Source organism: Octopus sinensis, linkage group LG4, assembly GCF_006345805.1.
Source record: "Octopus sinensis linkage group LG4, ASM634580v1, whole genome shotgun sequence".
Classification (NCBI taxonomy): domain Eukaryota; kingdom Metazoa; phylum Mollusca; class Cephalopoda; order Octopoda; family Octopodidae; genus Octopus; species Octopus sinensis.
This window is the reverse complement of record NC_043000.1, coordinates 109,810,336-109,825,353: the sequence shown is the minus strand read 5'-3', so window position 1 is coordinate 109,825,353 and position 15,018 is coordinate 109,810,336. Positions and strand designations below refer to the sequence as shown.

Below are 15,018 nucleotides of genomic sequence, written 5' to 3'. Positions count from 1 at the left end.
AATAGAAAAAGCATGTCTTACATGCTTGCAAATGTGGCATTTATTTATTGATTCCTGTCCATCAATAAATGTTGATTTCTACTTATTAACCTTATCTTAACTTTTTTTTAAACAGAGACAGATCCCTCTGAATCACACTGTATATATCTCTCTGTTAGGAATATATTAATGCTGTAAAAAGCAGTAGTGGGATCACTGTAAAACTAACAAGTGTACAATATAGTTCAACTTCATCTTAAGAACAAAGAAAATGTAAGAAGAAAAAAAAGAAACCCAGAATCCCTATAGAATACTGACCATAAGTGAGTTTCTGTGAGCATCAGGTAAGACCATGAACAGGAGATTCAGAGCTTTCAGTTGATCCCGGAGGTTGGGGATGACTGGAAAAATATAAAACAGAAAGTTAGGAAACGGTTTGAGACAAGAGCCACAAATAAATATCAACAGAGAATAATTCAGAGTTTGAAAAAGGCAGACAATGTGTGTGTGTGTGTGAGTGAGAGAGAGAGAAATCAGAATAGACAAAGTCAACTTGTCTGTATATGTGTGTGTGAGTGTTTGTGTGTATGTTGTAGGGTGTTTGGAAAGTGATTATTGGTTTGACTACAATAAATCAGAAGTCAACTAACTAAGGCATGAACCAACCTGGCTGAAACCAGCTCTGGCTCTGAGTACAAATGTCTTGTTTTCATAAGTTTTGAATTAAAATCTTCCACCAAACCTTAGTCACAATTTATGTTCCTAACACTAGCTGAATGATAACTAAGTTATTTTACTAAATTCTTTGTTAAAATTAATTGAAAGAAACACAGAACATTTCAACAGAAATACAGAAACGAAAGGGTTTAATGAGGTGGTAAGCCTGCAAAATCCTTAACAAGTCAAACAAAATATTCTGAATTCCACTGAGGTCAACTTTGCATTTCATCTGTTTGGAGGTCAATAAAATGAAGTAGCGGTCAAGTACTTGAGTCAATCTAGTCAACTTGACTCCTACCCTCAAAATTGCTGGCCTTGAGCCCTGCAATGGATCAGCATCCCATTCAGAAAATTACTGTATTTTCAGTAACCAGGTTTAGAAGTTCAAGGGCTTGAGAAAAAAAAAGTTTAAATGGTAGAAAATGGCATCAAAATTTAGTTTATTGAGGAATTGGTGCAGTAAGAAGAAAAGCACGAGTTGGGACTCCTTCCTTTTTCTCCCACACAACCTGTCTCATCATCATTGCTCTAACATTCACTTTTCCACGCTTGCATGGTTCAGGCAAAGAATTGGTTGAGGTAGGTTTTAGCAAGGGCCAGACAGGTTTTTGTGGAAAATTTAAAACAAATAACACCATTTATATTATGGTGATACTTGCTTACAACTAATGTATGATGTCAAAACAAGGAAACACACACAAATACACACACACACACACACACATACATACAATGACAGTCTCCTTTCAGTCTCTGTCAACTAAATCCACTCACAAGGCTTTGGCTGGTAGAAAATACTTGCCCAAGGTTATCCCACAGTGGGACTGTACCCCAAAGCAAGCCTGAGCTTGATGTTATTAATGCATACATTTCCATATGTTCTCAGTTTCGGGGTTGGAACAAAAGTTGATACCATTTTTCAGCTGGTCGCATTTAAACATGATTTCATTTCTCACGTAACAGAAACAAAGGACATATTTTCTGAAAGGTCACATTTCCACATGTCTTTCCATAGCATTACTGTTGTGAATATTTTATGTCTACCATTTTTACATTAAATGTGAAAACGGAGGAAAATAAGATACATTTTTGTCATTCGATGTTCTTTAATTTCTAGAAAGGAAAAATTATTGTACAAATAACAAAGAAGATCTGTGCCGTTTATGGAGACGGTGCTAGAACTGAGAGGGTTGTTTGGAAGTGGGTTGTTAGGCTTAGAAGTTAAAATCATCCCGAAGATGAAGGTCAAATTGAAATGCTAATTGAAAAATAATCCAGGTCACATGACATGAGACACTGCAGAAATATTCCACAGATCTCATATAAGTGTTATAAGGCATTTAAAAGCAGTTGGATATGCAAATTATTATGATGCTTGGATGGTTTAAGTTAATGGAAGAAGAATTTAAAGGACTGCATTTCCATCAGTGATTCTCTGCTCAAATGCAACAAAAATGATCCATTTTTGAAGAAAATGATTACAGCTGATGAAAAATGGATTCTTTAGAATAATGCGGAATGAGAAAAGTACCAAAGAAAATGAGATGAATGACCTTTAATCACTCCAAAGTTTGGTTAGTAACCAAAGCTGAATCTATCTATCTGGTGGGATTGGAAAGGAATTGTGTATTATGAGTTTGCTCTGCAAAATCAGACAATTATTGTTCCCAATTAGAATGGTTAAAGGAGGTAATCAAGGAAAAATGTCCAAAATTGGCCTCTCAATCAATGTTAGACCTAATGCTTCGTTGCAGACCTACCAAAAATTGGTACAACTTGGCTGGGATGTCCCACCACACCCACCTGATCGTTCACCTTCAGATTAGCATTTATTCTGATTCACACAAAATTCTATCAATGAGAAGAACTTCAATTTTTTGGAAGACTGTAAAAACCACTTTGACAAGTTCATGATGCAGAAAGATGCCAAGTTCTGAGAGGATAAAAATCATGCAGCTGCCTCAAAGACTGGGGAAGGTAGCAGGACAAAATGGGACATACATGATTAAATATGTGTACAAATATCTAAATATTTAAGAAACACACAAAAACCTTTAGATTCACTTCAACATTTAAATTTAATTTGTCAAAATGGCTTATAAACACCTTCCACGCTGCAATTGTTTTCGTTCCAGCACATAATCTCAGATCAGGTTACTTGCTATGCAAGTACATCTCCGTAATATCTAAATATTGTTTTTGAATTTTATTTAACCAATGGTATGCACTTTTGATCCAACCTTATATTTAATAGATATACACAAACATTTATCCTGTATAAAAATTGGTCTAGCATCTAACCTAAAGAAATCAATATTTTTCAAAATTTTCTTAGTATTATTAAAGTGTATTGAACTATTTTATGAACACACATACACACACACACACACACGTGCATGTGAACACGAAGGGAAGTAATTAGCGGTCTTACATTGTACATTAACAAAAGATTCCCGATATTTGTTTGTGAGGAGTGGATCTGGTAAATCTCGAAGAAACTGTTTCAGGAGAGCAGAAGCATCATTCGGTAACATATTCCTCCAATCAAATCTCCCTTGATAGAACTGTTCTTCCAAGTCATTCCGAAGAATCTGGAGAGAAGAAATATGTTAAGTGAAAAAAATATAAAGAACTTCCACAGCGTTTAACCCTTTTGACATTCCCATTACTCTCTGTTAATTGCTAATCTTTATTTATTCCCATTGTTTTCAATTAATCCAGGTTTATGTTGTAGATTTGAGATTTCAATGATGTGATTGTTTATTTTTGGAATGGCATTGTAGGGGAAGTGTAAGAGGTTGAATCCAGCCAGTTTGGACATAAAACGGGGAGACTATAAGGGCCAAACATGACTGGTTTAAATGCTAAACATTTGAAGTTTTAATATGGTTTTGTAACTTTTTTTTTTACCTATTTGATATCAATTTATTTCTATGTTACCAGAGTTTGGTTACTGATTGTTCCTACGTATAACATGTTGATTTGTATGGAAATAAAATAATATATTATGGAGAACATTCTTAGGAGAAAACATTCATTTGACAGTTATGTTTTCCCCAAGACAACATGGTCGAAGAGCGAGCTTCTTAACCAAACGGCCATGCCGATATCTATGCAGTTTGTTATTTCAAACTAATACAATCACTGTACATTATTCTGAAATATTTAGAATGAAACAAAACTTTAAAGACGATACAGCATCATTTTTGAAATATAATTTACCTTAATTCTGCTGGTGGCTCCTGGTATTCTAAGGATTCCTTCAACATGGACACCATAGATTGTTAGAAAATCTATCAACTAAAAGCAGAAAAAAAAAAGTAAAAATCACTGAAAATTATGCAAAGCAGAACAAGAATAGAGAATATGACAGAAAAGAAAATGGTTTCCTTTTTTGCTGCTTTACATCCAGATTCCTGTGACTGCATGGGTTGGAACACTTCCATTGCAATTGCTTTTACAGCTCGAGATGGGTGAGAGAGAGAGAGGGTGTGAGAGAGAGAGAGAGAGAGAGAGAGAGAGAGAGAGAGAGAGAGAGATTGAGAGGAGGGAAAAGAGAGATGGATGGATATATGTGAAATTGGAGTCAGGATATAAAATGCCCAAATTTAAACTTGGAAATATATAGTACTACTTCCGATAGTACTGGGTAATTCTGAAGGAAGTGGAAGAAAGAAAGACAGATAGCCGCTGGTCATGTGTGAGCAACAAGGGAGTCAAGGAGGGAGAGTAAGAGAGAGAGAGAGAAATAACAATCCCAGTAATAGACTAGTATCTTGTTTGTCAACTGCCAAAAGAATGAAAGGTGAAGTTGACATTAATGGAATTTGAATCTTGTACGCATAAAGGCATTCTGTCAGTCACTTGTACCAATTTCCTGCTGTATTTTGGAACTTACCTGCTGGAAGAATAAAGGCACTGCTAAGTGTGGATATCGCTTCTGGTCATTTTCCAACTGTGTTTGCAAAGCAACACCAAACACTCCATGATCTGTGGGAAAAGAAATGAAGAACTTCATACAAATCCTTCATCCTGATAACTACTGGACTGGAGGGGGACTTGTAATTTTCTATGCTTTCATGGGTCAGATGGAATATACTGGGATGGATTTTCTACAGCCAGATACCCTTCCTCACCAGTTTCCAAGGATCTTAACCATATGTATTCTCTATGCAGATATAATGTTTTTGTTTTTTTTAATACCAAAATCTCAATTAAATCTCGCAGTGTTGTTCTTGAGCAGTTAAATGATTTGGTGACATTTTTGGAGGTTGCAACGATCATACTTGTACCTGTAAAAGACACGCACTTCAGCATGAGAATGGTGGCTGTAAATTGGATAAAATTCTATCTGATGGTGCCGGCATGGTTTCTACAGCTGCATACTCTTCCTAATGCCAACCACCATGCAGAGCTTTTTATGTGGTACCATCACCTGTGCTTTTTATGTGACATCATCACCTGTGGTTTTTGCATGGTACCAACACTGACAAGATCACCAAGTACCTTGCAGGACAAAACCCTCTCAACTTGGAGGTGGGGGGTAGTATTGAGCAGGTATGGATTTGTGCCAGTTGAGAGATTTAAGGCATGGAGGAGACAAATATAGGTGTCATGCAGCTGGAAAATAAGGGTAAGATGGAGAGTAAGATAAAGGGAGCGGTGGGGAGAGAGATGACGGCAGGGATATGTTGGAATATGCCCTTGAGGGACATTGGAGGTGGTGAGGTGATATAAAGGCTTGGGCTGAGTGGGTGGGCAGAATGAGGAGACTGTAGCAAATGATGGAGAGAAACATGAGCAGGAAATATGTGAGAGAGTCAAGAGAGGAGTTGGTGATGGAGAGCAGAAGGGAAAGAAGGGGCAGAAAAGAGGTGATTGGTAGAAGAAGGTAACAATAGGCAGGGGAAGAAGGTAACTGGGGGTGGGGAGTAAAGGTAACTAAGAAAGCCAGTGGGGTGTAGTTTGGGTATATTCTGCTCTCAGGTGATAGAGGAAGTGATGGGTGTTAGGGGATGAAATGTGGATGGGGGAGAAGGTTGATGGAGCAGAGACCCTCATGGACAAGCTTTACTAAGGTGGTTTTAGGCAATACACACATACACACACACTGGGCAAACATTTTTGCTGTTTCACTCTTTTTTCTTTACTCTTACCTCACCACTCTCAATAAATAATTTCATATCAGTTGAACACAGTCATTCTGACAAATACCTGTACAAGTTAAAGAGGGACCAAAATATTTTGGGGCAAGGAAATAGGTTAAGCAGTCTAGCATTCCAAGGCATTATGCAAAATTCAATGATCAATAATATTCTCCATTCTGGAATACAAAATGGAACAAGGAACAATATGGATTATGGTCAGTAATATTTTAGCAACATCAGAAATTCCTTTAATTAAGCAAGACAATTATTGAATGTTGACACACAAGATGCATCCTTTAACCCTCTAGCAATAATAAATGTAAAAGGTCATGCTTTTTCCGTCGTAAGTCCCCTTGGAAGGATTTGTGAGCTTTACAAACCCAGCACATTTTTTATTCTGGCATATATAATGTGGGTCTCGAAATCTGACCATATTTATTGGTCATCAATAAAATGGAAAATTTAAACATGTGGTGCTCCCTGATGGCAATTATATCAAGGGAGATAATCACTTCTGATAAATCATGACAAGATTAGAAGTTAGAATTTTAAATAGAATGGCAACACTGACGATACACAGAATATGGTTATTAAATATATTTTTGTTAATCTTTTACTGGTTTCAAATATCAGACTGTGGCTATGTTGGGTTGTATGATCTCTCCTTTAAATCTAAAAATATTCTCTCCTTTAAATCTAAAATGATCTCTCCTTCAATCTAAAAATAATTGTGAAACTTTGAATTTTCTTCAGCACATATAATGCCAAAGAGCTCAAGGGCAGCATGGAATTTGGGAATCAGAGTATATACTGCTGAGCTACACTTTGGTTCGTTTCAATGTCCAAGATGTAGATATGCCATAGAATAAGATCAAATGTATTTCTAACCATTCTTTGGGCAATACAGGATCACTCTGGCTTTGTTAGTTTTTCAATATGAAGCTCTGGGGGATTAACTGTGATAGCCAAAGTTACTGCAACAGCGAATTCAGTCTCAACTCAAAGATGACAAATAAAATAGAATAAACAGCAAAACCAAATTTATCAAAATTGCTTCTGTGAAGAGAAATTTGTCACCAAAATTAACAGCCAAAACATAACATTTTGTTTCTGCAAAGTACTTTTTTTAAAGTCAACTTGAAACACATACAATGACACGTCATTGTTTTAAAACAAGATGCAGGAAATAAGTTTTTTTACATTCCTTTCTAAATGCTTCTTCTATAAATTAATGGCAGGAAGAGCATGAGTTTGGCTGAGGGAAATAGGTATTTTGTTAGGAAATATTGTGAATAAACTTTATGAATAAATATTAAGAAGTCTAAGATTATTTTCTGAACGCTGTATTGTTAGGGAGTAAAGCAAAGTTGTGAGGCATGAGAAGAAAAAATATGATGGATTAGATGACATGGCCATAGCAAATTTTTTCTTTCTGCTTTTTTTGTGGGAAAACTAAAGCAAAAAAAAAAAAAACCTCAACAACAGCCCAAGACTGTTGTGAGACTAAACAACTAACTTGTAATTTTAAAAATGCACAGAAGCCAAATAAATTTTTAAAAAAAGGGGGTTATCATTTAATATTTTTTTAAAGGGTAGTTGTGGGGCATCAGTGTATTTTGTGTCAACTAAAAAAACATTCAAGACTGCAGGTATCCATGCAACTGGGTTGTTTCTGCAGAGAAACATGCTCCACACTACCTGGTATTTCTGGACAAGGTGACAGCATTGTTGCTGGGTGTACAGCAATGAGGTCAATTATACGCTTTTCCCCACTTTGGGTGTTGGGTTTTTTATGATGGGTCTGTTTATTTCCAGCTGGAAGTAAGGGATTTTTTTTCTTTTAAGACATTACAAACTAAATCTGATTTTTATCTTGTAACAAATTCACTCATTGACCTTTGAAATTTCCTAATTCATACAACAATCGTAGAATAATAATAATAGTGGGGCCTTTTACATGTCCTTCATATCAAAATCCACACTTGGAAAAAAATTAATAAATGAAATGATTTATCTAACTATAAGAATGTATATATATATATGTGTGTGTGTGTGAGTGTGAGTGTGTGTGTGTGTGTGTGTGTGTGTGTGTGTGTGTGTATTCTTTTATTTGCTTCAGTTGTTTGACTGTGGCCATTTTGGAGCATCGCCTGTAGTCGAACAAATCAACCCCAGGACTTATTCTTTGTAAGCCTAGTACTTATTCTGTCAGTCTCTTTTGTCAAACCACTAAGTTACGGGGGACGTAAACACACCAACATCAGTTGTCAAGTGACGGAGGGTGGACTAACACTAACATATATAAATATATATATATATATATATATACACACAAAAAAAAAAAAAACTGCCTTCTTTTAGTTTCCCTCAACCAAGTCCACTCACAAGGCTTTGGGACTGAACCTGGAACCATGTGGTTGGGAAGCAAGCTTCTTACCATACACCAACGCCTGCACCCATATATATATATATATATATACATGCACGCACACACACACACACACACACATTTATCTTTTACTCTTTCCCCGTTTCAGTCACTGGACTGTGGCCATGTTGGGCCACTAACTTGGAGGGTTTGGTCAACAAATTGACCTCAGTACTTTTTACATTCTTAATCAGGTACTTATTCTATTGGTCTCTTTTTGATGAACTGCTAAGTTATGGGGACATAAAGAAATCAACACTGGCTCTCAAGCAGTGGTAGGGGACAACACAAAAAGATATATGTATACATTTAATTATATATATATATATATAGACCCCTCACACACATCCACACAACAGGCTTGTTTCATTTTTTTGGCTGGTCTAGAGCTGTAGTAGAAGACACTTAGAATTATTTCACATTCTGTCAAAAGTTTATAAATTCCTATGACTTCAACTATCTATCTTTATACAGGGTGTGGTGGATAAATTGCCAAAGTTTAATACAACGATTTTGCTATGGAATGGTGAAACTATTATTTCAATTTCTGAAAAAGCAAAGTTTTGGACTTACAACACTTTTGCATAACGAATGAACAACCGCATCATCATCATCATCATCGTTTAACGTCCGCTTTCCATGCTAGCATGGGTTGGAGGGTTCAACTGGGGTCTGGGATGCCCGAAGGCTGCACCAGGCCAGTCAGATCTGGCGGTGTTTCTACAGCTGGATGCCCTTCCTAACGCCAACCACTCCGTGAGTGTAGTGGGTGCTTTTTACGTGCCACCGGCACGGAGGCCAGGTGAGGCTGGCACAGCCACGATCGGATGGTGTTTGTTACGTGCCACCAGCACGGAGGCCAGTCGATGCGGTGTTGGCTACGGCCACAATATGCATACAAATATTTATTAAGGTGTAAAAGTTTGGTGATTTATTTAAAAATGGTATTAATTAACCATTGACATTCATCAGTATAACAACAGTTATAAAATAAAATATTCAAATGAAAAACAAAAAGGATGAAAAAAAACTTGCAGTTACCTCGTGTTGTTTTTTTCCCTTTTCTCTGGCAATCCTGGATGCCATAGTGTTCAAACAGCATGGACAATTCAATGACAGCAAGACATTGCAATCTTGAAAGATCACCAGAGCTCAGATCACTCAGAGTGGTATGACCTTCTTCACGATTCTCTAGTATAAAGTTCTAGGGGAATAAAAATCAAAAATAATAATTAAAAAAATTAATATGCAACAAAACATAATTATGATAATGATTTATAGATCTTTAATTAATTTTTGGTAGATTCGTGTCGACTTCTCCTTTACGACAAATTTGTGTTCATAACACTCTTGATTTATTGGCAGAAGGGGACTTTGGGACACCTGGTGTTTTGACATGGTTGTAACTCTTCAGTCAAAGCTATCTTGGACAAATAGATTTAAGAGATTGTGACCCTTGTATATAACTTCTGCAAACAAATTATCTGCTGATGCAAGCTGATATCTACCAACTAATAATAAACCATTATATTCAGAGAGAACGGTGAGAATCAAAATGATGACTTACATATTAATTCAAATATGACTATGCTAATTGCTGGTGTATCTTATTGATGGAGAACAAGTTTTCCTTTCAGACAAATGTGTCTTCATAACACACTAAACTCATTAATGTAAGGGGACTTTGGGACACCTACTGTTTTGACATTGTTGTGTACCCTCAGTTCAAACTATTATGGATGAATGAATCTAACAAGAATTTGTGGCCATTGTTTATAACTTCAGCAAACAAATTAGAATTAAGTCAAACTAGTGTGATTATTTTTGTGTCAGTGAAATTAACTGGTGACACCAGGGGTTGAATGTATGGGAAGTGGCACACTGGAGCAAGAACTGATTATTGATGAGGTTGTAAATAAAAACAAACACAAAGCGTTGCACCTGGAAGCTTTTTCAAGGGACAACTTTGCACAGAATTATTCTGAAATTCTTAATTCTTTAAAAAAAAAAAATCATTTCTCCTTTTCTTTTGCTAGCTTTGCAACCACATGGCTTCAGGTTCTGCCTCACTGCACAACACTTTTGGTGTCTTCTACAATAGATCTAGGCTGACAAATGCATTGTGTATAAATTTGGTAGATGGAAACTGTGTGGAATCCTATTGTGTGTGTGCGTTTCAGTGTGTTTGTCATCCCCTGCTACTTGACAGCTGGTGTTGGTTTGTTTACATCCCCATACTTCAGTGGTTTAGCAAAAAAGACTGGTAGAATAAGTACCAAACTTATAAATAACATAAATACTGGGGTTGATTTGTTTGACTAAAACCCTTCAAAGTGGTGCCCCAGCATGGCCACAGTCCATGCTGAGGCAAATGTTGGTTTGTTTACATCCTTGTAACTTAGCAGTTCAGCAAAAGGGAGAGGATGAATATAATGAAGAGCATGTTCTGACAGAGGATAAGCATTTAAGAAAAAAATTGTGATATCATTAATTATAGAGGTTAAAAAAATTTAGTAGTTCTGCTTTTTTCGGTTAACAAAATCTCTGCTTATTGATCAAAGCAAACCTTGGAAATAATACTTTGTTGATGAGGTGTAATGGTCTAATAAGGCTGAAACATGTTTGTAAACCATCATCTCATCTGCTTACAAAGAACTAAGTTTCAGTGAAATTAATTCTTTCTTTCAATTATCTCCCTTGTTCTTTGTTGCCAACACTTGCTGCTAAGGTTTTGTTTATTTTCTCAATTTCAAAGTCAAATTTTAAGCCATTTAGAATTATCTTCATACAGTCAGAGTTATTTGCCTTGGTTCACTTTACATACATCCATATTTACATGTTGATGTATATCAAATTTTAATACCAGATGTAAATACTATTCAATCATAGCAATCAACCAAAGTTGATGGCTAAAGAAAGGGCGACTTGGTTTCATATAGATAACACACTGACCAGTATCCTTCCTTTTTCCTTCAGATCTTTTCTTGTTTCTTCTCTCTCTCTCTCTCTCTCTCTCTCTCTCTCTCTCTCTCTCTCTCTCTCTCTCTCCTTGTTTTCTATTTTTCCCTTCTTAAGGTGGCAAGCTGGCAAAAATGTTTGCAAGCTAGGTGAAATGCTTAGTGATATATTTCATCTGTCTTTACATTCTGAGTTCAAATTCTGATGAGGTTGCCTTTGCCTTTCATCCTTTTGGGGGTCGATAAATTAAGTACCAGTTGCATACTGGAGTCAATCTAATCGACTGGTCCCTTCCCCCAAAATTTTGGGCCTTGTGCCTAGAGTAGAAAAGTCTATTTTTTCTTCTATTTTCTTTCTTCTTTCCTCTTTCCCTATCTTGATGTGCTGGACTCTGAAGACAATAGAATTTTTAACAGTTGTTCACTATTTTCAGTCGATCAATAGATCAATTGAATAAACTGAACCATGAACGCACCCAAAATGCATACCAGAAACAGCTGTAAGTCTACAATGCACAAATAAATGTATAATGCCCATTATTTATGACTTTTCTTGCATTCCCATGTGCATGTGCATGAGTAATCATCTTATGAGGAGTACAGATTGTTTAAATGAATAATTTCAAATGAGGGAAAACATAATATATGTGGATGGCCATTTTCATTGTTGGTCAATGGCATTGCAAAGGCAGTAATTCAACCATTTCTGCTGTGCCTGGCATGTTTCTGGAAGCAAGGGCCTAACCCCAACTATATTTACCTCCTCTCCACAATCAAAAGATCAGTCAATAGATTCACAGCATCCACAGAGCCACAAAGTGATGGCATCACTTTGTCTCCAACAATTCGGTGCGGCACCAGTGCAGAATCACCTCCCTCCGACAAGTCATCCTAATGAGACATCTGCATTGGCTGGGTCATGCCCTCCGTCGTCAACCAGGAGAATTCATCTACGAAGCAATTGATCCAGCTCTCCTTCAGGGTTGGCGAAAGCGTCGTGGTGGACAACAAAAAACCTAGCTGATGATGGTCAAGGCTGATCTGGAACCCAACCTAGGCCCCCATATCTACGGCATTCGCCGCTGGAATAAGGAGTGGTTGGAGATCACGCGGTTGTTAGCCTCAAATCGCCAGGCCTGGTCAGCGTTTGTGAGAGATGCAGCATTGAGGATAAATGAAGCCAGCTCAACCCACCCCGGGTGAATGCTGTAAGAAGAAGAAGAAAACAGAGTCACAGGGGAGCCAGATTATGGTCAATTATGGCCATACATATCTGCCACAGGGTCAAAGCAGAGGCATATCATACTATCACAAATCATACTGCCTGACTGGCACTCGTGCTGGTGGCACGTAATAAGCACTATTCGAGTGTGGATTGATGCCAGTGCCACCTGACTAGCAGCCATGCCAGTGGCTTGTAAAAAGCACCATTTGAGCTTGGGTAAAAAGCACCCATGACACTCTCGTAGTGGTTGGCATTAGGAAGGGCATCCAGCTGTAGAAACCTTGCCAGAACAGACTGGAGCCTGGCGCAGCCTCCTGGCTTACCAGTTCTCAGTCAAACTTTCAAACCCATGCCAGCATAGAAAGCAGACGTTAAATGATGATGATGATGATGTTCCTCAGAGTCTAGTTTCAGATGGAGTCAGTCTTTCATTAATTTGTCATTAGTCATTAGTCAGTTTGTTGGGTGTGACAGAAAAAAAAGTGCATTGTTGCTGATGTTTTAAACCTCAGATCAGTTTCTGACTGAAAAGATCCCTGACCAAAAGTATCCAACCATGACTATTGCTCATGAGTCAGGCTGATAAATGGACATTTTTAACATATTTAGTTTTATGTATATCACCTGTTGATGGTGAGGAGTGGGGGTGGAGTTCAGATCTGTCACCAGCACTGCATGGGATCTTGTGTGTGTGTGTGTGTGTGTAAGTGCATGGCTTAGTGGTTAGGGCATCCAGCTTATGATCACAAGGTCACAAGTTCAATTCCTGGCAGCACATTGTGTCCTTGAGCAAGCCACTTTATTTCACATTGCTCCAGTCCACTCAGCGAGCAAAATGGGTAGTAACTATATTCTGTATTTCAAAGGGCCAGGCTTGTCACATTAAGACTACATTAAGGGTACGCCTGTGTGTAGAGTACTCAGCCACTTGCAGGTTAATTTCACGAGCAGGCTGTTCCCTTTGATTGGATCAACTGGCACTCTGTTGTAACTGATAAAGATGCCAGTTAGTTTTTTACACACACACACACACACAAGATAAATGCTTGAAAAAATCTTTGCATTTAGGATCCTATAGAGAATCAAGGATACTCAAAGAGTTTGGAGAAATGCTAGTTTTATGTGTGTGTTTGTTTACACATACATGATGGGCTTCCACACAATTTCCATCTGCCAATTTCATTCACAAAGTATTTGCTCAGCCTGGAGTTCTGGTTGAAGACACTTGGCCAAGGTGCTGTGCATTGGGACTGAACCAGAAACCATGTGGTTGCAAAACAAACTTCTTAACAACTACAGCCATGCCTGTGGCCAAAGGTATTAACATTCCCATGCTGGGAATTGAACCAAGGCCATCTGGGTGGAAGCCATGAATCCTAACCACAGGACCACACGGGGGAAAAAAAAAAACACATGGTGATGGTGATGTTTTTTGTGCATTTAATGGCAAGAATAGAATTCCTTAACCCTTTTGATATCAATCCACTTGAAACTCTGTCTGGTTCTCTTACAAACTACTTTATTTAAAGCAATCAAAATCAAAGTTTTCCTTTAAAATTTCAGGTTAGCTTATATCTCAAACACTAGGTTAATTAATTTTTCATAATTTTCCAAACAAATTGAAATAAAGACAGAATATTTCATCAGAAATTTGGTAACAAAAAGGTTAAAATAATCAGCAGACTGAGACCAAAGATGGACAGACATTGGGGGACTTACAATTAACTTGACTTCCGAATCAGGATCCTGAAACAGAGAAAATAAAGAAAAGTTTTAGATAAAAAAAAAACAACATTTACTCATGTATAGATTCAGAAATCTATAAAAACAGAGGAAAATAAAATCAAGTTTATGTGAAAGCCATGTTTTCTCAAAAAGAGAGAAAGAGAGATGATGGGAAATGGGGGTTTGAAGCTGGAAATCTATGGTAATTGGAATATTAGGCACATGTGAGATATTTTACACACACGCATGCATGCACGCACACGCACACACACACACGTGCAGGTATGGTTGTATGGTTGAGTAGTTCACTTCACAACCACTGTATGGCAATTTGGTCAAATGTCGCCTACTTCAACTACAGGTTGACCAATGCCTTGTCAGTGAAATCTGATAGACAGAAACAGTCCAGAAGGCTTGGATCTTGGTGCAGCCCTATGGTTTGCAAGGTCTTGTCAAACCATCCAACCCATGCCAGCATGGAAAAACAGATGAAATGATGATGACACAGCTACATACATATGTGTGTGTGTGTGTGTGTCCCACTTTGTCTCTTTACATCTGAGTGGTTATGCTGCATCCAGGATGTAAGTCACACTGTTTCTCAGCAAGCTGTGGGTGGACAATTTCTCTACATCTCTACATTCCAGACACCTAGCATAGACTTTACTGGGGAGGGTCAACAAACAGATTCTGCCATAATTATAGAAATCTTTCTTGTCTCCCTTTTCAAGACTTGGGATTATCACCCAAGATTGCCATTGCTTTGGTGTCTTTCCATAGGCTCAAGCCACCTGGCATATGTGAGTCTGCCAGAGAACAACTTCTCTAAGATTTCAT

General features: G+C 37.6%; 1 protein-coding gene across 5 annotated transcripts in view; it reads right to left on the bottom strand.

Annotated features, from left to right (window-relative positions):
* LOC115211014 (rho GTPase-activating protein 18) overlaps positions 1–15,018 on the bottom strand; it is a 171,113-nt gene that overhangs the window by 8,010 nt on the left and 148,085 nt on the right. For 4 of the 5 annotated variants that reach the window (XM_029779858.2, XM_029779857.2, XM_036502320.1 and 1 more), the window contains exons 8-14: positions 14,176–14,202; positions 9,316–9,478; positions 7,545–7,661; positions 4,598–4,689; positions 3,922–3,999; positions 3,131–3,290; positions 298–380 (exon numbers count right to left, since the gene is read on the bottom strand). In XM_029779858.2, coding sequence (XP_029635718.1) covers positions 298–380; positions 3,131–3,290; positions 3,922–3,999; positions 4,598–4,689; positions 7,545–7,661; positions 9,316–9,478; positions 14,176–14,202 — 720 coding nt within the window. The remainder of the gene's footprint in view (positions 1–297; positions 381–3,130; positions 3,291–3,921; positions 4,000–4,597; positions 4,690–7,544; positions 7,662–9,315; positions 9,479–14,175; positions 14,203–15,018) is intronic. The other variant, XM_029779860.2, reaches the window with a different exon arrangement.